The sequence below is a fragment of the Vipera ursinii genome (genome assembly GCF_947247035.1).
Source record: "Vipera ursinii genome assembly, chromosome: 6".
NCBI lineage: Eukaryota > Metazoa > Chordata > Lepidosauria > Squamata > Viperidae > Vipera > Vipera ursinii.
This window is the reverse complement of record NC_139515.1, coordinates 19157563-19181432: the sequence shown is the minus strand read 5'-3', so window position 1 is coordinate 19181432 and position 23870 is coordinate 19157563. Positions and strand designations below refer to the sequence as shown.

Below are 23870 nucleotides of genomic sequence, written 5' to 3'. Positions count from 1 at the left end.
TGAGGAGAACTAAACATACTTTAGGGACGCGGTGGCTCAGTGGGTTAGGACGCTGAGCCTGTTGATCAGAAGGTTGGCAGTTTGGCGGGTCGAATCCCGAGTGCCGCGTAACAGAGTGAGCACCTGTTACTCATCCCAGCTTCTGCCAACCTAGCAGTTCGAAAGCACGTAAAAATGCAAGTAGAAAAATAGGGACCACTACGGTGGGAAGGTAACAGCGTTCCGTGCGCCTTTGGCGTCTAGTCATGCCAGCCAAATGACCACGGAGACGTCCTCGGACAAGCGCTAGCTCTTTGGCTTTGAAACGGAGATGAGTACCGGCCCCTAGAGTTGGAAACAACTAGCATGCGTGTGTAGGGGAACCTTTACCTTTACCTTTAAACATACTTTAAAATCCCACAGCCATCCCTACAAGGAAGTTGTACTTAAATCGAAGCTATGCCCTTTCTTTTTTGTCTATGAAGATTCTCAGGTATCCAGGATAGGTCCAGGTCATAGTATCAAGTGTGTTTTTTTGTTTTTGAAAAAAAAAAGCAACAGGACTGATTTTTTTTGAGGAAAAACAAGACATTTTGCTTCCTATCCTGGAAGCTTCATCATCTTGTATTGGATGCTCTAGGACAGGGGTAGGCAACCTTGGCTCTTTTATGACTCATGGACTTCAATTCCCAGAATTCCAGAGTCAGCATAGCTGATTCAGGAATTCTGGGAGTTGAAGTCCATGAGTCATAAAAGAGCCGAGGTTGCCTCCCCCTGCTCTAGGAGATGGAAGGATTAGCATATATTACCACCTTGGGCATCCTTCTGCAATGTAAATGCTAATGCTAATAACAAAAACACATTCCAATTAACTCAGTAAAGCTGATAACTGCGCGGAAAGAAGACTAACCTGGGTTACAGATATGTGAATATTTTTTTCTGAAAGCAGTAAATCACATCTTATGAATAAAGGTTAAACATTTTTGCTGGAACTGAAAAAGTTTCCTTGATGTCAAGCCAAACTGTGTGCATATATGTCCTCAAGTAACCACAGTCACAAAGAAGCAGGGTTGAGCAGGGGTTGGACTAGAAGACCTCCAAGGTCCCTTCCAACTCTTGTTATTTCATTCTAAACAACAGTGCAGATCTTGGCTTTTGTACTTAAGTTCCAAGATGGCATATAAATTCCAGAGCCAGCTGGGTGACTTTAGGTCAGTCACTCTCTCTCAGCCCAATTCACCTCACAGGTTGGAAAAAAATGTTGTTGGAAAATAAGAGGTGAAAGGAGTATTAAGTGTGTTCACTGCCTTGAGTTATTTTATAAAAACTATAAAGGCAGGATAAAATATCTAAAATTGTGGCATCATGATATGCATGTCATTATTTGTCTCCATCCTCCATATATACCTGTGGCTGTATGACTTGTGTACATGCCTGTACAAAATCATGTAAGAGTTTGAAGAGGCCCAGATAGGATGCAGTCCTTCTCTATGCCAAAGCAGACCATTTATTCATGCACAATCTTTGCTAGGATAAAAAATTACTGAGTAGAAAGCAACTTCTAGCCACCGTAAGTCAATCCTAATACTTTTGTAAATTAAATGACAATATTTCCCTCTTTGCACAGTTAATATGCTCAAATGAATAGTAGAGGGGTGCTCCCAAATTATTAGTATGTTTAACTAATTAGTTAATCAATTTTCTTTGTGCTAGCAACATGCTTTTTAGAATTGGAGTCCTTCTGTTTATACCTGGGGAAGCCTAAGCTTCTTTCTATTTGTCCCATATCAAAATGTTTTCTTAATACTGGTTGACTGAAAAAAGAATACAAATGTATCATGTAAATAGACTATGTACTGTACATTCCTATTTGGTGCATCGTTAAGATTTAACTGACTTTAATGAGGACCCAGATTGTTGGGGGCAATAAGCTGACTTTGTAATAATGCCGCTGGGGGGGGGGCCCTAATAAGCAGGCATATACATAGAATGAAGGCTATTGCTAAGCACATTGTGCTTTAGATTGTAAGCCGCCCTGAGTCTTCGGAGAAGGGTGGGATATAAATGGGATTAAAATAAAATAAATAAAATAAATTTAGGGGAAATATGTCATCCAGACACTGGTATTTGCTGGTAGCCCCTCAAATACAGATCCTTCACTGATTTTCTGATCTGGATTATTTACATCATTGGCATCCTTCAGTCTCGAGAGACTGTGGTATCGTGCTATGGAAAGAGGACCTAAAGCAGCATTTGGTGTGGCTAAAAAGGCCAATTTGAGAGTGGCAGTCCCTTCCACGCTGAGGACAGGTATAATCTGTCCCCTGTCCAGCCCCCAGATTTCGCTGGTTCTGGGACTGCCTCTTTGCCTCATCCTGCTGCACAAGTGTCTCTTCGAATTGGATTTACGTACTTACAACTGGATGTAATAATAGCCAAGTTATTCCTTTTGTGGCAGAACAGGAACATATCCAGATTTGAAAATATATGTGCTTTTAAATATCGAAGTATTTTGTTTGGATATAAATTTGACAATATTTGCAGAGACTTTATTTGTTCTTATAACTATACCAATCTAGACATTCATATATGATGAATTTATACATATAAGGCAATACATGTATAATCTTGACTGTAAGTAATATTACATAAAATAGTAACATTTTCATTATTATCATGTTATTTAGGTGATCAATGGGCTTGCAGTTTCATCTACACCTTCACTTTCTTCTGCCATTGCAGTAGCACATTGTAGGAACCTGAAGGTACAAAAGTAGGTACAAGATTGTTGTGCCTAATACTTTCTTGCACAGTTGTGTATTTAAAGGACAACGTAATAAATTACTATTCAAAAATGATTCAGAGATACTTTGAATGCCACTAAAGACAACACCTGTCTACTATTCATTAAAATAGGTAAAGGTAAAGGTTCCCCCGCACATGCGTGCTAGTCGTTTCCGACTCTAGGGGCCGGTGCTCATCTCCGTTTCAAAGCCGAAGAGCCAGCGCTTGTCCGAGGACGTCTCCGTGGTCATGTGGCCGGCATGACAAGATGCCCAAGGCGCACGGAACGCTGTTACCTTCCCACTGTAGTGGTCCCTATTTTTCTACTTGTATTTTTACGTGCTTTCGAACTGCTAGGTTGGCAGAAGCTGGGACGAGTAACAGGCGCTCACTCTGTTACGCAGCACTCGGGATTCGACCCGCCAAACTGCCGACCTTCTGATTGACAAGCTCAGCGTCCTAACCCACTGAGCCACCGCGTCCCTTTCATTAAAATAGTTGACTTTTTTTAGCCCTATGCATGAGCCTAAAAATTTTTTTTAGGAGTCATACTAACTTTAATTAGCCATCTTGTGCAAACCAAGCACATTTTTTTCAATGTAGTCCTTGGTGTTCTATGAACATTGTGGCTTTCTTGCAGACTTTTCTTTACCAAATAGATGTTAACTAGTTTGGCAGTGAAAAGTCTGCAAGAAAACCACCAAACTCAGAGAGCACCAAGGACCCCACAGAACTACAAATATTCTTTTATCAACACCTTTTCAAAGCACGCACAACTCTATATATTGTGCCTTTTCTGCATATGTGGTCCATACGCAGAGTGAGCAGTACTCATTTCTATATGAATAAACTCGCATTTAACATGGTGGAATTTATTTCTGATACAAAATTGCACTTTGTACTGCAAAAATTTGATCCATTTTAAAAATACTGTGAATGTATATGATAACGAAGATGCAACAGACTACAGAGTTGTGGAGGTAGAAAGGGACTAAATAGGTATACCTAGGGCAGGGGTCGGCAACCTCGGCTCTTTTATGACTCGCGGACTTCAACTCCCAGAATTCCTGAGCCAGCATAGCTGGCTCAGGAATTCTGGGAGTTGAAGTCCGCGAGTCATAAAAGAGCCGAGGTTGCCGACCCCTGACCTAGGGGATGGATGGGATATGGTAAAAAGCAGAGGTTTGCTGCTACTGAATGAATACAGAATATATTACTTTGATAGAAATAAATTAGATGGTATGTCCGTTGTTCATGATCCATAATATTATTTTATAGATTAGGAATTTTTTGCCATAGATGCTATAATCTTTAAATTGTCTTTTGTAGCTAGGATATTGTCAGAATTATACAGATAGATTTATAAAAGAGCTCTTTAATTTAGAGGTTTAGATTAGCAGTTCCTTAACCGAATTTTCAGGGTTTGTTAGTTATACTGCACATACATGGTTAATTTTGTTAAGACTGTCAGCTATGCCAGTTTGTTATGTAGTCCATTATCAGATTATCTTATATAGACTAAGGTACTTATCATAAAGTTTGCTCTAGTGATTAAGGCACCAGGCTAGTTCTAGTCACGCCTTAGGCCAGCCCCTCTCTCAGCCCAACATACCTCACAGGATTATTATTATAAGAAAAAGAAAGATGTATTTGGTAAATTTGCCACCTTGTTATTTATAAAAAATATTAAAGTAGGATATAAAATATATATATATATATATATATATATATATATATATATATATATATATATATATATATATATATATATATATATGCATAACAGATTGTAAATCTGAAATATTTTGTTTTGCAGAGTCCTGTGTGTATTTGTTGGTGACATGGACATGAAAATTGAGTTGGATAATGGGTAAGTCTCAGTATTACAACCAGTTTATTTAAATGTGCACAGCTGATTCTGAAAATGAAATTCTGTCAAGGTTAGTGGAGCTTCGTAATAAAAATATGAAACTTTGAATCTGGTTTTTTATCAGAATAATTTTACATCTAAAACACATATTTGATTATAGCAGTTCTTTACAGTTTGTATATAATGCTTTTTTCCCCAGATATGTGTACAGGTAGACCTTGACTTATGGCCACAATTTAGCCCAAAATTTCTGTTGTTAAGTGAAACATTTGTTAAATGAGTTTTGACCCATTTTATGACCTTTCTTGCCACAGTTGTTAAGTGAATCACTGCAGTTGTTAAGTTAGTAATACAGTTCTTAAGTGAATCTGGCTTTCCCATTGATTTTGCCTGTCCCAGGAGACTGCAACCATCATGGATATGAGACAGCTGCCAAGCATCTGAATTTTGATCACATGATCATGGGGCTGCTACACAGGTCATAAGTGTGAAAAATGATCATGTCACTTTTTTCAATGCCATTGTAACTTTGAACAGTGACTAAATGAATTGTTGTAGTCAAGGACTACATGTATTTGCTTTATTTTATTATTACCAGAGTGGCAACTATTTTATAGAGATAATATTTATAGAACCTATTTTATTTAATAATTTACAGCAACGTCCTCTTGATCAACATTTGTGCTAAACATTCTGAACAAGTTAACACCAAACACAATATCACTCTCAACTGGAAAGAAGTAGGTGTGGTATTTTATGGTCTTTTCTTATCACCCAAGTATAATTTAGTGAGAATGCAAGGACATAAATTTTGAACTGAATTATATATTCAACAGTTGTCACTGATTTTAGAGTGTGGATGACATACAAATATTTGAATATTGTGATCCCACTGAGAATTCTGCCTGCTGGAAATGTACAGTTTGCTACCTGGAGTCATGCTAGAGTTGGGTGGGCTATAAATTTAAAAAACAATCAATGTCTTGTAAAAAAAATACTATTAATATATTTGGGATAAACTGAAGAACTGCTACAGTGGAAGAAATTGGCACAACATTTTTAGAAACTTTGACATTTTTGCACCATCTTTAACCCTTCTCTTCCCGGCATGAATAGAAAATGACAAGGAAAAAAGCACAACTGTAAAATACAAAGATGGTTTTTCCCACCACCGACTTTTTATGGACATCTGAGTCAAGAAAGTCTGATTCTGTTAATCATAGGGGGAGAAGAGTTACTGGTTTGATCACTCTGGGTTCCAGGAACAACAAAAGTTTGTTCACGCAGACCAGAGGTGGCAACCCAACATCCAAGATTTTACTAATGAAGTTCAGCAGCAAAATGGCCAAATTTCAGCAGCATAATTTGGCTTTTTTTTATAAACGTTTGGGGCAATTTTGACAGTATGAATGCAAATAATTTGAACGTAGGAAGCCTCCAAAGTTTAAATTCCAGCAGGAAGCTAAACATGCTCCCCCTCCCCCCCAAATCCAAAATACCTCTTCTGGTGAAGTCACAGTCAGCAGAAGGTGAACAGCTTCCTACCCCTACCTAACCCCATGTAAATGAAAGTAAACATCAAGCTTCTAGCATTCACATACTTGATTATTAGGCTGGAAACAACTGCATGTTATTCCTATGGCCCCATAGATATGTCCGTTTTTTAAATCCCTTTACCCAAGTAATATATAAATACAGTTTCTATATTGAGAAATTAAGAAATTTAGTTTTGGGCTATTTTAATTTGCTGTCATTTATTACTAAATAAAACTAAAATATTTTAATTTTTCGTTTATTTTGGGAAGGATCCTAAAACAAACAACTTCTTCTCTGCTACCTTTGGATTTATTCTTCCAGTTGCGTACAGCTATCAGCCTAATTTAACCATTATAATTGTTGGACCAAACCAGAACCTTGGCAAAAATAGAATTTCCTTGCTTATTAATTTACTGCAAGGATTAGCAAACTCTCAGATACTCGCTGTAATCCAGGTAAGTGGTTTTACAATAAAAGAGCTTATCCTTTAGAATAAAGGATCCAGGGGAAATGTGTGATTAATTCCTTCTAAAACTCTATGGTTTCAGATTCACTTGTTTTCCTAAAGCAAATACACAAGGAATCTAATAAGCCGCTGTAGCATTTCAATTTCGCTTCTAAAAGGGAGTGAAGGGCAATTGTGAAAATTCAAAGAAAAGATGTGTTGTCTTTAAAGTGGTTTAGACAGATATTTCATGTCTGTGTGCCAAATCACATTTTTTTTGAGATTCAGCCTCAATAATTGCACAGCTTTGCTTCTCTGTTTGTCTACGTTCCTATGCCTCAATCCTGGGAAAATCTAAATAAGTCAAACAAACCAAGCACGCATAACAATTATTGCAGGGGTTCTTTAATTCTGCAGTATCATGACATCTCCAAAATGATAAATAAACATGTGAAACAACACCCTTCCCAAATACAACGAATGATTTCATTGTGGTTAGAGTTTAGCAAGAAAGAAATACGAAGTTCCTGTTAATAACTCAGTTTTAATTTATTTATCACAAGGGCTTCTCAAACTTTGTAACATCACAACTTACCATTGTGTCTCCCAACGGAGGCAGGCAAAGCAAGAAACAAAACTCAAAGCAAATTTTGACAGCACTTGCCCAGACAAAGGAAGGGGGGGGGGAAGCTGAGTGCTTCTGTTTCATGGCTTTAGGAGACTGCATACAAACAGTTTGCTTCTCATCTAGGAAGCTTCTTCAGAAGACTTGAAGAAGCTTCTTGGATGACAAAACAAATGTTTTCTAGGAAAAAAACCCAGGAAACTCCACCTGCCTTTTAGAAAAAGCACCTTTGGGACAATACAGGCACCTCACAAATTGCTGGGAGACTTCTTGGAGTTCCACCTCACAGCTGTGAAAGCCTGATTTAGAAAAAAAGATACAGTATTAAAGATAACTGACCCCTTAATGGATATGTTCCCACATTGGACTAAGTATGGTATGTTTCATTGCGTCTTACTAATTAAATCCAATTTGTTTCTGTTTGCAGAATACTTCAAGCTATAAACCAAAGTTTACAAACCACAGGGTCTAGTTATACAATTCACTAAACCAAAACCAAGCAAGCCGTATTATGGCTTAGTCCAGGGTATCAACACAGCCTTTCAATAGAGTACAAATTCTATTACATTGCAAGCAATAAAATGCTATGTTTCTTTTCTTTTTGTTTTTGGAGACCAGTACACATTTATGCAATGTTTTATTTTCTTTTTAAAGGATACTGAAGAAAAAATAATGCAAAATATAACCAACATCTTGACAGGTGATTTTATAACCAACTTTGGAACCTTTGCACCAGATTTAAAGGAGAATGTGGAAATGGTAAAAGAATTAAGAGAGCAATTTCAACAGGAATGGAAATTGCTTCAGTGTTCAGGTAAGCAATCAGAGGTGAATGAAAACAAAATGTAAATCTTCATTAAATATCTTACTGCAGAGCTTTTAAGTACCTGAGGTTAGAGCTTCTCAAGAGGAAAAAGATCCATGTTTTTGTTACAAAATTTGACTATTTTTTCATTTTGTTTTGTGTAGCAAAGAACTTCAAAGATGAAAAGTAATCTTTATTTCAACAATCTCTTCTCGCACATGAAAACAAAACAAATGATCAGAACAAGATAAGAACTGATTGTTCCTGAACGGATTTTTATATAATTGAGAATTATCTCCCAGCCTGTTAACTTCAGAAATGTTATTGGCTTTGCTGTAACGACTTTTAAAATTTTTATACAGTACATATATAAATATTTATATATATACTGTATAAATGTATGAATATTGCATGAATACTGTATGAATAGAAAGGGAATTCATCAGATTTGCAGATGACACTAAACTGGCAGCGATAGCCGACACTCCAGAAGATAGGCTCAAGATACAGATGGATCTCGACAGACTTGAACACTGGCCACTATCTAACAAAATGAAATTCAATGTAGAGTAAAGTAAGGTTTTACACTTAAGCAAGAAAAATCAAATGTACACGGACAGATTAGGTAAAACCTTGCTCAGTAGCAGTAACCGTTGAGAGGGATCTTGGCGTCCTTAAATATGAGCCAGCAGTGTGCTACAGCAGCCACAAAAGCCAACACAATCCTTGGTTGCATTAACAGATAGAATCGAGATCATGTGAAATATTAATACCACTGTATAAAACTTTAGTAAGACCATACTTAGAATACTGCATCCAGTTTTGGTCACCCTATTATAAAAAAGATGTAGAGACTCTGGAAAGAGTACAGAAAAGAACAACAAAGATGATTAGGGAGCTGGAGGCTAAAACATATGAAGAATAGTTGCACTAATTGGGTTTGTCTAGTCTAGTGAAAAGAAGGACAAGGGATGCATGATAGCAGTGTTCCAATATTTGAGGGGCTCCACAAAGATGAGGGGGTCAACGTATTTTCCAAAGTACCAGAAGGCAAGATAAGAAACAATGGATCAAACAATTCAGTGGAACGGCTTGCCTTCAGAAGTTGTGGATGCTCCATTACTGGAGGCTTTTAAGAAGAGACTGGACAGCCGCTTGTCTGGAATAGAGGCTCCAGCTTGAGCAAGGGGGTTAGACTAGAAGACCTCCAAGGTCCCTTCCAACTCTGTTATTCTGTTATTTGGTTTGTTAGCTGTTGGCCTTTACAAACTGTTGTAGTAAAAAAGGACTTGTGATATCTAGGCTTTGTGTGGCCCTGCTCTAATTGGGCAGACACATGGGGGCAGCCAACTAGCACTGTACAGCTCCAAGGGGAAAAAAAGTTATAGTGGTCACAAATGGGATTGCATTTCTGTAGTAACTTCCCACTGGAGTGTATGAATCTGAATCATTTTTCAATTGCCAATGGGCAAAACCTATTTCTCATGTATAATTTTCACAATGTTAAATAAACTTAATTACATTATTAACTCTAATGAGATTATCTTCTATGTGTATGAAATAACTTTAATGCTTGATCAATAAGGCTACTAATATCCTTGGGATGTTAGTGAAGTTTTAAATATTTCAATTCTGACCAGTAATTTAGACAAGAAGCCATAAGTGTGTGTCTGTGTGTGTGGCGGGGGAATCTGTTTATATATTACTCAGCAGGTCATGGCATCTGGCTGATGTAGTCTGCAATTGAATGTTAAATAGGTTTGGTGCTGGTTGTACTTGGAAAAGCTGCAGGTTGGACAGGAAAGTCCAAATCCCCAGAGAAAGCTTCTACACTACACTGTTTCCAAGAACACTACATGTTATGTGTTCATGCAATTACTGTACATGGATTCACACAACTTTGTAAAAAAAATTCTATAAAGATTTAGTAGATGTGCTGAGAACTGAATAAAAGTGGATTTGATTCTCAGGGGCCCTCAGCTGATTGTAATGAGTGTGATTTGTACATGAAATTATACTGAATTAACCCAGGATTATCTACTATGCTGCACTAAACTACAGGCTGTACTCATGTAATCCCAACCTGAGCCAACATACAGATGAACTGAAAATTCTAGATTTGCACGAATGCTTGAAAGATCAGTTAACCACAGATACCAGCCAATAATTCCCAATCTATTACCAAGGACTGCCCATCATTATATCAAAAAAGCCAGGTCCCATCTTGAGGAATCCAAACCCCCTTTCTTCTCCACAGGTGCTTCACTGTTGTCTTTGTTAGTTAAGTTTGAAAATCTTAAGCCTCTTGCCTGCATTTCTCCCCCTCCCCCACAATATCAGAGACCCACTCTTGGAGCACATTAATGTCAATTGCTACAGCCAAGGTGTCTTGGGAGTTGTTGGATGGGGGATGGTATTGTCAGAAACATACACAACCCATTTAACTCAGGGCCAGGAAAGAAATCCAAGCGGTCCCTAGGCAGGTGATCCTCAACTTACAACGGTTCATTTAGCGACCATTCAAAGTTACAAGGGGGCTGAAAAAGCAACTTATGGCTGTTTTTTTCACATGACCGTTACAGCATGGTCACCTAATCAAAATTCAGACACTCAGCAACTGACTAGCATTTATGATGGTTGCAGTGTCCTGGGGCCAAGCGATCCCCTTTTGAGGCCTTCCAAAGAGCAGTCAATGGAAAAGCCAAATTCATTTAACCTGTTGCTAACTTAACAACGAAGGGGACGTGGTGGCTCAGTGGGTTAGGACGCTGAGCTTGTCGATCAGAAGGTCAGCAGTTTGGCGGGTCGAATCCCGAGTGCCGCGTAGCAGAGTGAGCGCCTGTTACTCATCCCAGCTTCTGCCAACCTAGCAGTTCGAAAGCATGTAAAAATGCAAGTAGAAAAATAGGGACCACTACGGTGGGAAGGTAACAGCGTTCTGTGCGCCTTTGGCGTCTAGTCATGCCGGCCACATGACCACGGAGACGTCCTCGGACAAGCGCTGGCTCTTCGGCTTTGAAACGGAGATGAGTACCGGCCCCTAGAGTCGGAAACGACTAGCATGCGTGTGCGGGGGAACCTTTACCTTTTACCTTTACATATAAAGATATACAAAGATACGCTTGTGTGTGTGTAGATAAAACTAGCAAAGATAATATATATAATTAAAGAGTTTAAATCATTTTTACTTTGAAAAACTAGTGATATAATCTCTGCTATGCAAAATTTTTAGAAGAATTGAAACTGTAGTTCTATATCAGATTATAGACCAGGGGTCAGCAACCTGAAACAGTGAAAGAGCCACTCGGAACCGGTTCCCTCACAAAAGGAAAAACTGGGAGCCGCAAAAAAATGTGTGTGCATGCGCATACATGGGCGCATGCGCAGAACAGGGTTTGACTGAAGAGTGGAGCCAAGGCGAGATATGCACCTACCCTGCATATTTGAATTGATTGGTTGAACTTTTTTAGTCCCACTTTTTTTTTTTGGACTGCACACAGCAGAGGACTGGGAGCCGCATGGAACTCCGGAGCCTCGGGTTGCAGACCTGTGTTATAGACAGAGAGACAGAAATAACATCAGTTCTGAAAGAATCATAAAATGAAGAGTCAAGGTTTTTTTAACAACCCCACAACAATTATTATACTTCATTAATCTAGAGCAGGGGTCGGCAACCTCGGCTCTTTTATGACTCGTGGACTTCAACTCCCAGAATTCCTGAGCCAGCTATGCTGGCTCAGGAATTCTGGGAGTTGAAGTCCACGAGTCATAAAAGAGCCGAGGTTGCCGACCCCTGATCTAGAGTAATTAATCAAACACACCATACAAACACACACACACACACACACACACACAGAGGAGGGGGGAACCTTTACCTTAACAACTGCAGTGATTCAGAAAAGCCATCAAATGAGGCAAAACTCCCTTAACAAGTGTCTCCCTCGGCAACAAAAACGTTGGGCTCCACTGCGGTCGTAAGTCGAGGACTACCTGTACAACGTTAGAGGAGCGCCCAATAAGGACAGCGCGAGTCGCCGGCGCGTCTCGCATTCCAAGCCGAAAAGCTCCACGGAGCCTCGTCTGAGCCCGCCAAGCCCCGCCCTTCGCCCTTTACGGAGCCCGATCCACGCCCTCGCTGTCAGGGTGAGACGATTGATCCAGCCACCCGCCTATCACATGCCTCCATTCCTACCAGGTGTGGCACTTTTGCCATTCTGCGCCGGCCCGGCTCCTCCCTCCTTGCGGTAGCTCCGCCTCAATCTTGCTGTTTTACTTCGTGCCCCGCGGTAAGTCAACCTTTCATTGAATTACAGGCGTTGGAGGCGGCCGGGTCTCGCTTCCTAGACCGGCGACGGGGGGGGGAGGAGGAGGAGGAGGAGGAGGGGGGGGGAAGGGGAGGTTTATTTGTTATTATTTGGGAGAGGAAGCGAAATGGCGCCTTCTCGACTCGGCTACTCCAGGCTCGTCGAGCGCGGACTCCCCAGTATGGGTTTGCCCCGCTGGGAGCTCCAGCTTTCTTGCCTACCTTGATGTTTTTTCGGTCGCCACGGGCGACCGGCGCAGTTGGTTAATCTGCCAAGAAGCGGCGCGAGAGCCGGACGACCAGGCATCCCGGAAGCTTGGAGCTGGGCCTGGTCTGCCGACGACGACTTTCCTTTCCCGCCGGCGTCGTATCACCCTCCGCCTTTTTTGAGATTTTTTGTCCCGGCTTTTCCAAATCTCCGGCCGACAATTGGGCGTGTCGATGGCGGAGAGGAGGCATTGCTGTACATCCCTACTTAACCTAGGGCAGGGGTAGGCAACCTCGGCTCCTTTATGACTCATGGACTTCAACTCCCAGAATTCCTGAGCCAGCCAAGCTGGCTCAGGAATTCTGGGAGTTGAAGTCCATGAGTCATAAAAGAGCCGAGGTTGCCTACCCCTGACCTAGGGAATCCTACCCGTCGCTGCCCTTCAGTGGTCCTTTTCTGCAGGGAAAGGATGACTTGCTACAATGACGAAGTGAAAGAAACTGTGGAAAAGAAATAGAATTGTAGCAAAAAAATGAAATACTCTGTATTAGGGTCTACACCAGGGGTAGGCAACCTCGGCTCTTTTATGACTCATGGACTTCAACTCCCAGAATTCCTGAGTCACCTATGCTGGCTCAGGAATTCTGGGAGTTGAAGTCCATGAGTCATAAAAGAGCCGAGGTTGCCTACCCCTGACCTAGGGAATCCTACCCGTCGCCGCCCTTCAGTGGTCCTTTTCTGCAGGGAAAGGATGACTTGCTACAATGACGAAGTGAAAGAAACTGGAAAAGAAATAGAATTGTAGCAAAAAAATGAAATACTCTGTATTAGGGTCTACACCAGGGGTAGGCAACCTCGGCTCTTTTATGACTCATGGACTTCAACTCCCAGAATTCCTGAGTCACCTATGCTGGCTCAGGAATTCTGGGAGTTGAAGTCCATGAGTCATAAAAGAGCCGAGGTTGCCTACCCCTGCCCTAGGGAATCCTATCCGTCGCTGCCCTTCAGTGGTCCTTTTCTGCAGGGAAAGGATGACTTGCTACAATGACGAAGTGAAAGAAACTGTGGAAAAGAAATAGAATTGTAGCAAAAAAATGAAATACTCTGTATTAGGGTCTACACCAGGGGTAGGCAACCTCGGCTCTTTTATGACTCATGGACTTCAACTCCCAGAATTCCTGAGTCAGCTGGAGTTGAAGTCCAAGAGTCATAAAAGAGCCGAGGTTGCCTACCCCTGGTCTACACTGAACACTCCAAAGAATGTAGTCCAGGGGTCTTCAAACTTGGCCCTTTTATGACTTGTGGACTTCAACTCCCAGAATTCCTAAGCCAGGCACGCTGGCTGAGGAATTCTGGGAGTTGAAGTCCACAAGTCATAAAAGGGCCAAGTTTGAAGACCCCTGATGTAGTCAGACAAGGAATGTTAGAATAAAAGCTGCAGAAGCTTTAATTTTGGCTGAAAATTGAAGGTGTTTTGTAAATGGATGGCGCAGCCTAAATCCCGAGCCTCCATCAGCATCAAAGGAATTAAAAGCAAAAGATGACAAAATGTTTTTTTAATGAAACTATAACAGAGGGAAGCTGGAGGTAGCCGTTGTTATCAGTTCAATAAAACAATCCCCTCTTCTGAACGTCAGGGCACAACCTTTCCATTTCTGATGATTCTTAACAGTGTTTATAACTTCCCTTTTCGTTGTTTTGGAGACTTAATTTTTTAGCATTGGTTTCAGTATCATTCTTAGATGTATCATCCCATGCGAATGTCTGAAATGCTCCTGATAATTAATTCCCTCTGTTATAGTTTCATTAAAAAACATTTTGTCATCTTTTGCTTTTAATTGCGTTGATGCTGATGGAGGCTCGGGATTTAGGCTGCGCCATCTATTTACAAAACACCTTTAATTTTCAGCAAAAATTAAAGCTTCTGCAGCTTTTATTCTAACATTCCTTGTCTGACTACATTCTTTGGAGTGTTCAGTGTAGACCAGGGGTAGGCAACCTCTGCTCTTTTACTGTATGACTCATGGACTTTAACTCCCAGAATTCCTGACTCAGGAATTCTGGGAGTTGAAGTCCATGAGTCATAAAAGAGCTGAGGTTGCCTACCCCTGGTGTAGACCCTAATGCAGAGTATTTCATTTTTTTTGCTACAATTCTATTTTTCACAGTTTCTTTCACTTCGTCATTGTAGCAAGTCATCTAATTTACATTTCTGCTGGGCTGTTAAACTGGCATCTAATACTTTTTATTACTGTGGATTTATTTTCACTCTAGTTTTGTTCACTTCATCTTCCATGTCCATTTTCCCCTAAGATTAATTTTTGGCAGCATCAAGTACCAGTCTGTATCATATTCAGAACCTGTTATCAATTTGGTATCCATTTGTTCTAACAGCTTTCATCATACTCTGTACAATTAAATAATTATTTTAGGTTTATAGTTAATTCCTCTGCCAAGTTATAGATTTTTTTAAAAAAAATCTATTAAAATTCAAAAATGAGCATTAAAATGCAAACTAATATAAAAGAAAAATGGGAAGAGAATAACAGGTCAAGTTAAAAAGTGACAAAAATACATTAAACAAATACATAACAGATGTGACCAACTTTTGTCATTACAGAGATAATACAATACAACATCTTTAGGTTTAAATGAATAATAACCAATGCCAAGTCATAGAACTGATTTGTGCTTTAGCCATATATTTGACACAAACAGACCTTTATATAAAGTGAAATTTCATCTTTCTCACTCATTCTTGAGACTCAGAGATGACCTAACCTCTTTTTCGATATCCCTTTGCCTTTTTCCCACCCATCCAATCCTATAGTTTAATTTAAAAAATTCTCCTAGAATGCATTTATTCATAATGTTGCACAAATCTCTGATTCTTCCATACAATGTAACAGGCAACTTATCACCATGGCTTTCTACTTTCATAGATGCCATTGGTTCATGCCTTCAGAAAGACATGTCTGTCATGCATTTTTGCCTTATGATTCATAATTATCTATTGATAGCTCCTTTGTTTGCGTGCCAGGCTTCCAGGAATTCTCTGACTCTTCTGTTTGCATGGTCAATCATTTCTTTGCTTTTCCAATTGAATTTGTAGCCTGGATAGTTTTTGAGTACTTCCCATTTTGGTTCTACATTGCAGTTAGGTATACTTCAGTTTTTTGCTGTAGTTGGCACCCCATCTGCCCTAGGTAGTGTTGGTTGTAAGCCTGACAGTTGTTTCTATACAAAGTGTGTTCTTTCTTGGGAGGTTATGCATTTATTTAGTTTACACAGGATTCTTGAGCATCATACTCAGCCCTTTTTATCTTGCATTGTTTTTATAGCTAATGTTGTGCCAAGAAATATAAAGTAAATAAGTGGCAGCTCGAAAGAAATTACAAAAAATAGTGTCATAGCCTGATTAAAATAAGCAGAGACTACTCCAGGCTTCACAAGGAGTGAAAAACTGACCCAAAGGTATGCACAAGTAGTCTCCCCCCCCAAAAAAAAATGTGATTAAGGTCTTCTGAAAAAAGAATAGCAAGTTTTGATTAAAGATTTGTGTATTAATTAGACCAACAGATTTAAAACATTATTATTCTAAAATAGCCTTCATAGTTACTTGAGCTGCTATGCAACATTTTTGCTACTTGCTTTCTAGTAGTAGGACATTGCCAGAGTCTTGACTGTTAATTTGATAATGATTGCAGAGAAAATCAATAGATAGCATGAATTATTATGTTAATAATTTTGCTTTCTTTCACTTTTTCAGGAACACAAATGAATGCTTGCTTGACTTTTAGTGCTGGATTCAAACTGAGTTGATTGTGGATATCCATAACTGATGAGACCATGGAGAGCATTACAAAACTATTTGGTGACTTGTGTGAGGCTCACATAGTATCTGTGTCAACAAAGGTCCATTTGAGCAAAGGAAAGAGCAGCAAAAAAATTTCAAGCAAAAGTCTCAAAAAGATTGCATATAATACTCTGTTTGCTAATCTTTTCCTGGATGAAACTCGCAAAATTTCTCAATCACATTTTTCTAGACTCCCCGTGAAAAACAAAATGTTAATGCTGTCTTTCAATTTGAGAGTTGCTGGACTTAGCTTAGAAGCAGACAGGCTGGAGCAACTTGTAGAGGAATTAGAACAGTCTACTTGCTTACCATTTACTGAAATTACTTCTATTTTGGATTTTCTGGTACAGCTTGCAGGAACTGGGCCTCCTCATTGTTCACCCCTAAAAAAGGATTATTTCGTGAATAACAAATATGTAGGAAGAAACCCTAAATATCAAGGTTATGATTATTATGATGTTAGCATATTTGAAGCAAACATGCAGGCTTTTATTGCAAATGAAGAACTTCAATGTAATGATACAATTCAAAAGACCTTGCAAGTTCTGGAGGCAGCACCTGGTACAGGTCTTCCTATGATAGAACTGTTTTCACAGAATTGTTCAATGGGGGACAGATATGAGAGAGAAACTCGGGTCTCGCTCTTTGGTGCTCTCATTCACAGTCGTACATATGATATGGACATCAGGTTGGATTTGCCACCGGTGCCTGACAATGCAGATCTGTCTGGACTTGCAATCAAGGTATAGGATTGTTTTGTCTATGTCAATATTTGTCTTAATGAAGTCATAGATATTTATACTTCCTTCATAGAATACACATACGGTATATTGGCTAAGAAGCACTACTATCTCCATTCACCCTACCTGTGCAGTTCCACAATTATTAGCTCATTGGAAGCCTAAGCAAAAGACAAAAATGGAAATTTTCACCTTCATGTATCCCTCTGTTCTGATGCTGTATGTTTCCGTCATGGAGTACAATGTGATTCCTATAAATATACTCAAGAAGATCAGTATGCCTTATCTCTGTCTCAACATTTCAAAATATTTCTTGACCAGTAATATGCTTGTGACACATCAGCCAATATTTCACAACAGCTTAGGGTTCTAAAATGTTTTATTGCTTTTATTTATTGATGTTTTTTTTTCTGTTTGGATGTTATAGTATAGAAATATTGTCTCGTATGAGATATTTTTATAGAAAGTTGGATACAGAGCGAGTCTTAAGTATTAATTTAAACAATTTGCTATAAGCACTACTTTTATTAGAACAATCCTAAAGCAGAATTATAAAAAGTGATAATATAGGAACAGGGATGATGTATGTTTATATTTGCAGGTTCCCCAAAGTATTGATCCTTCTGAAGATGAAGGATTCCAGTCAGCATCCAATCTCACTCCAGATTCTCAATCAGAACCCAGCATGACACCAGATCTTGATCTCTGGGAGGCAGCACTTACTTATGGACCTAGTAAACGAAGGTGCTGGGAAAGAATTGGATTGTAAGTATTTGGCATTATATTTTTAAAAAGTGTTAGTTGTAATGAGCTATATTTGAGCTGGAGGGTGCCATGATCAAATACAACACTGCTCCAAGTCTTTTCTTTAGATTTCATACTATAGTTCTATTTCCAGAATTACCTTGCTGATACACAACTAAAATCCATTTGTTTGCAATGAATGGAAAAATAGACAGTGGCAGTCTTTGAATCCAAAATATCACATTCATATCCAAATTGTTCAGTTCTGTTTACTTACTCTTTACATTTTGGTAGGGCATAAGAGACAGGAAATGTGTGGAGTTGTACATCAAATAGTGTGAAGGCTATAGTAGTAAAGGAAAACTGATAATGTGGACATTTGCTTTCCTTTGGATGATGCATAATTGTTGATGAAAAGGAATGCATAGTAACAGGATTCAGTATACAGTGTCTCTTATCTGGCATTTTCTAAAAGTCTAGCTTTAAAAATGTAAAAAAAAATTGTTAAACTAACCACCAAGTTTTTGATTATCATATTTACTAGTGCAGTTCTAAAGAACATTGTCCAAAACTTTATAAATGTACAGAACATTTGAATCCAAATCCTTTAAAAGTTATTTTATATAAATAGCAGAGGTAAACTGACATACAAATAAAATAAGACTAATTTGCCAAAAGAAATTAAAATTAGTTTATTTGTCCTTTTTTGTTTGACTATATTTAATGCAACAGGTATTAAATAATATTTAATAAAAAGGACTTTACTTAAAAGGAATTGTGGGCCATAATGCTTAGATGCCAGCTAGTTGAAAACAGCTTCTAATCCACATCTCTTTATAACATGGTGGATACTTTTGCATGATTCATAGCTTAGCTATGCTGAAGATCAAACAGAAAAGAAAAATCATAATATGTTATACATGATTTTGTCAATAATATTTTTCTTGAGGCAAAGTGAATCGCGGTTCAAAGGTAGTTCAGACTTCTAGTTTTCACATTTTTGTGGGGTTTTTTTCCTGACAGTCCACCTGGGAAAAAAGAGGAGCCATATCTTTCAGAAGCTGGAAGAGAAGCCTTTGACAAATTTTGCAGACTTCGAGAACAAGAGCTGCAACTTTTCAGCAGTACTAAATTTCAGTTTCCACAGCGTGTATTAGTAAAAGAAGCAGAAATTGTTAAAGATGTATTGAATGTTCTTATTGGGGTTGTATCTACTTCTTTCTCATTTAATCAGGTATAACATTTGTATACAGTATATATAATAGTTTTATTTTTAATAGAAAAACCTAGATATGCATTTTTGCATTTTATTATGCTGGACAAATTAGCCTAAGAAAAGTGTACATTTCTCAATTTTGCAAAATATGTCAATGATATTGTTTAATGCCACTGATTTAGGAACAGCACCACATTGTGAGCAGAGAGACTGGTTCACAAAATGGACCTTTTATTATTTTCCCCCTCTCTTTTGCATTACCTAATGTCCTTCCCCCTCCACCCCCCACAAAAAAAATGTCTCGTAAGACAGGGGTGTCAAACTGCCGGCCCCTGGGCCGGTGCATCATATGGAGGCCACGCTCACCCCAGTTCCGGCAATGCAAAAAAAGTCACAGTACGTCGCAACACGTCATGTGACGTGGCGAGTTTGACACCAGTGCTCTAAGGTATCTCAATAGAGTCCTTTGCCCCACTGAAATGTTGATTGTTGCTGGTAAGGAGGTATAGTGGAAGGAAAATGGTTCTTCTCAAGCAAGGGGTTTCCATAAATGGCAATGGGCGTTGGATTGCTCCTCCATTTTTTTATACACTTGAAGACATGATTGTAAAAAACCACTTAAGTGAAGTAATTGAATTCATGTAAGAATCCAATCTTATACTGTGGAAAAAATACATTTGCTGCCAATTTTAAATGCCTGTGTTAAGTTAATTTGTTGCTACTTAATATTTTAAAAGGGACGCGGTGGCTCAGTGGGTTAGGATGCTAAGCTTGTTGATCAGAAGGTTGGCAGTTTGGCGGGTCGAATCCCGAGTGCCGCATAACAGAGTGAGCGCCTGTTACTCGTCCCAGCTTCTGCCAACCTAGCAGTTCGAAAGCACATAAAAAATGCAAGTAGAAAAATAGGGACCACTCCGGTGGGAAGGTAACAGCGTTCTGTGCACCTTTGGCGTCTAGTCATGCCGGCCACATGACCAAGGAGACGTCCTCGGACAAGCGCTGGCTCTTCGGCTTTGAAAGGGAGATGAGCACCGGCCCCTAGAATTGGAAACGACTAGCACGCATGTGCAGGGGAACCTTTACCTTTACCTTTACTTAATATTTTAAAGTATGCTATTTTTTAAACTATTGTAAGTAATTTCATCAACTGTCCAGATCTTTTATTTTTGAATGGATTAAAAATATATTACCAAATATTAATGGCCATAATTTTGATTTAACTTTAAGATTTGAACAGCATATTCAGTAAAATTAACTTTTTGTTGCTGCAAAAGAGCATTTGCCATATATTTACTGATTAATTATCAATACCTTAGAATAGATAGTAACATTTCCTGTTAAATTAAAATACAGATTGAAATTACTTAAAATGTTAATTTTATTAGAAGCTTATATATTTTTACAATGTCAAATTAGTATTTAGCATTGAGGTAATATTTATGAGGACATGCAATTGTTTAGTAAATATATTCTGTGCTGTGCATTTCAATAATTTCCTGTTATTGTTTATAGGCAATTCAGATATTTGTAGTGAAACAAGGCATTTATGTATCTGGGACTTCACCTGAAAGTATGAACTGTCTATTGTCAGAAGTGGCTAAATATGGAACTTATTACACACGGCTAAGCCGTTTCTCTCTTCAACCAGTCCTTGACTCGTCATATAAAAAAGGGCTTGTGTTTCAGGTAATGCACTTGTAGTTTTTATTACTAATTTGATTGAATATTCAATTATGCCCTTGTGTTTACCTGATATCTATTGGTAAAGTCTGGTGTGTTTTTGGAAGAAAAAAAAAGCCTTTTCTGTCCCTTATGCTGTTCAATTAAATCCCAGTGGTACAAAACTTTTTTTCACAATGTGCAGAGAGGAGGTACTGAGGGCAAGCAGAACCTTGTTCGTGCATCACCAGTTCCAACCTAAATGTTACATTTCACTTGGGATTCAACCTGGTTATGAGACCAAAGATGTGTCGGTCTCTCTTAGAGATAACGTGCGTCAGAAGTTGGATTGCAGTGGTGCAGACCTTTTAGCCTTGTTAGATTTTTCATTAGTGTTTGATACCATCAATCATAACATTCTCCTGGACACTTGTGATGTTGCAGACAGAAGGGGCTATTTTGTAATTTGTCTCCATTCTGAGCAGATGATTCCAGTCAATAGTTTTAAGCAGTCAAGCTCTTTGTCTCTCCAGGATGGGTGCTACCTGATTCCCTTCTCTCCCAATACTAGTGAGGCACATCATTTGTTGATTCTGGATGAAGTGTAATTAGTTTGCTGATGACATTCACTTACATCATTCTGATCTGATTTTTTTAGAGTCTCTGGAGATCATAAGGCAGTGGATGGGACAAAGCAAGTTTCAATTGTGTCCCAGAGGATAGCGCTGATCCCTGACAAGGCCTAGACTAGCTCTTCTTGGGGGCTGGGTTTTTCACTTTCCTGAAGAAACAGGTTGATAATTTGGGAGTTCTTCTGGATTCTTACCTTCCTGCTTGATAATCAGGCAGAGTACATGGCTAGGAGAAGACTTTGCCAAGCTTTGAGGCACTTTTTGAATAGGAGGCACTGACAACAGTATCTCATTCCTTTATTAACTTATTATCCTCATTAACAAGGTAGCATTGTCTCTGCATACAGAAATACATGCAGATTCATGTCTTAGACCGGGGGTGTTAAACTGCCGGTCTGTGGGCCGGATGCGTCATCTGGAAGCTGCGCCTACCCCATTGCCGGCAATGGCAAAACACATGACGTCGCGAGTTTGACATGTCTGTCTTAGACCAAATACCTAATTGACACAAATATTCCTTATACATAAAGACATGAAATAGCCTCACATATATTTGCCTTATTCTCTGCTCAGCATTGTGCTATTTGTTATGCATTCCATTTATTCTCACAAATACCTTCTGTTATAAACTCTTCTTGATTTATTCAGAAGCCAACATTCAGATTCATATTTGTGCCAAAATTTTATAATGTAACCTCAAGTACCACTCAATTCTGGCACATTTTGGTTGATATATCGCAAGGAATACAAAAGTCCAGTTACATTCTATATGTGTTTATGCTATTGTATACATTCAGCGGTCTCCAAAGCTATTGCTTGCCTTACAAGTCAACATACTGTTGTCCACATCCCACAAAGCAATATGTATATGTAGTGTGCTGGCACAGAATATATTGTTGACTATGTTGGGTAAAAATCTTTCTGATTGCCCCTCACTATATATTTGGAAGGGGATATATATTAAACCAAGATGGATTAGCTGTCATTATTTGGTTTTGACTCAGCATATTTGTAGCCCTCATGGTTTGTACCATAGTAATTGGCAATAATTGTGTTTCATTTATCAACAGTGATTAAATAAGCCATAACTTAATATGATATACAAATAGGTTTGCTCGTGCAGTGTACATGTGCCAACAATGATTTTATGTTTCAAAAGGTCAGTGTCCAGGTAACTGTAATGTGTGAAAGGACCCTTATCCTCTGAAAAAGATTAATGTATCCTATCTCCATTTTCCAGTTTAGTATAACTATTGAGATATGTTGGATTTAGTATTTTTTAATTTAAAAGAACTTTTCTTTTTGCTGTTAGGCATTCACAAGTGGACTGAGGAAATATTTACAGTACTACCGAGCATGTGTTTTGTCTACTCCCCTGACTTTAACTCTTCTAACGATCAGCGTTCTCTTCCGAAAACTAGGACGACAGCTAAGGTAACATTGTAGGATTAATGTAATAGGACAAAAATGGAATATTGAACACTTATCAACAGTGTCCCAAAGATAGGACAGTGAAAGATGCTGCCTTTATTTTAACACAAGGGTCCCCAACCCACGGGCTGTGTCTCACTACTGGGCCGCGAGCCATTTGGAATTGGGCCATGGTAGCGGCGGGCAAACAAGTGCACACACGTCCCCACTTGCGCAAGCGGCAGGCAAGCATGCATGCTCCATTGGTGAGAGTGGTGGGTGCGCGTGCCTGCTCACACAAATGGAGCTGTGTGTTTGTGCTTGCCGGTCACTCGCATGAAACCATCCCCTCCAGTCTGTAAAGCCGGAAAGGTTGGGGAACTCTGTGTTTAACAGCTCACTGTAATTTAGTTGAAGCTGCAAAAATAAGTCTAGAAAGCTAGATTAAGAAGTCCTTTAGATCTGTAACTAAAATAAACTACTGACTGAAAGCTGAATTACCTGACCTTATTTCATGGTTGTGTCACAGAATATTTATACCTCCTGTTCATAGAAGCTAGCAGACATAATTTTTAATGAGTTACCTGTGGTGCTGCGTTTCTGAATTAAACGTACAATTTCTTACGACTAAGAAAATGTTTTTTGTGAAAGAATCTATAGACTTTAAGGCTAGAAGACCATTAGGGAATAAAAAAATGTAGACCTTACCCCCTTGTTTCTAATAAATCTCTATAAAAAAGCTGCTGCCTCTGTGTCATACACATACTTTATGTATGAAAGTAATGTCACATTGGTGGGACATCTGGATGTTGTTTTCATGAGACCAAGTAGAAATGATTGGCTGGTGGCTTGTTCTGAGATATCTTTTCAAAGTCCCTGACTAACTTAGGACCACAGGATTCCTTGTGATCTCCCATTCAAGAACTAATGAAATCTGGCTCTGCTTAGCTTTTCAGGCTCAAACCTAGGGTAGGCAAGATAATCTTGTCACACCTAGCTGTTATTTATGGACTATCTAAAGAATTGAAATATATTTTATTATTATACAGTAATACAGT

General features: G+C 38.9%; 2 protein-coding genes across 4 annotated transcripts in view; both read left to right on the top strand.

Annotated features, from left to right (window-relative positions):
- The window catches only part of HDAC10 (histone deacetylase 10), a 28637-nt gene extending 18924 nt beyond the window's left edge, over positions 1-9713 (top strand). Inside the window, exons 17-22 of one of the 2 annotated variants that reach the window (XM_083365436.1) lie at positions 2667-2752; positions 4580-4633; positions 5292-5373; positions 6439-6624; positions 7894-8053; positions 8209-9713. In XM_083365436.1, the coding sequence (XP_083221562.1) occupies positions 2667-2752; positions 4580-4633; positions 5292-5373; positions 6439-6624; positions 7894-8053; positions 8209-8234 (594 nt within the window). In that variant the 3' untranslated portion in view covers positions 8235-9713. Of the gene's footprint in view, positions 1-2666; positions 2753-4579; positions 4634-5291; positions 5378-6438; positions 6625-7893; positions 8054-8208 lie in introns of those variants that run through there. The other variant, XM_083365437.1, reaches the window with a different exon arrangement.
- Positions 9714-12306: 2593 nt separating this feature from the next.
- Positions 12307-23870, top strand: part of TUBGCP6 (tubulin gamma complex component 6) — a 30995-nt gene continuing 19431 nt past the window's right edge. Inside the window, exons 1-6 of one of the 2 annotated variants that reach the window (XM_083365435.1) lie at positions 12307-12330; positions 16325-17154; positions 17753-17916; positions 18919-19129; positions 20624-20797; positions 22715-22836. In XM_083365435.1, the coding sequence (XP_083221561.1) occupies positions 16405-17154; positions 17753-17916; positions 18919-19129; positions 20624-20797; positions 22715-22836 (1421 nt within the window). In that variant the 5' untranslated portion in view covers positions 12307-12330; positions 16325-16404. Of the gene's footprint in view, positions 12331-15930; positions 16030-16324; positions 17155-17752; positions 17917-18918; positions 19130-20623; positions 20798-22714; positions 22837-23870 lie in introns of those variants that run through there. The other variant, XM_083365434.1, reaches the window with a different exon arrangement.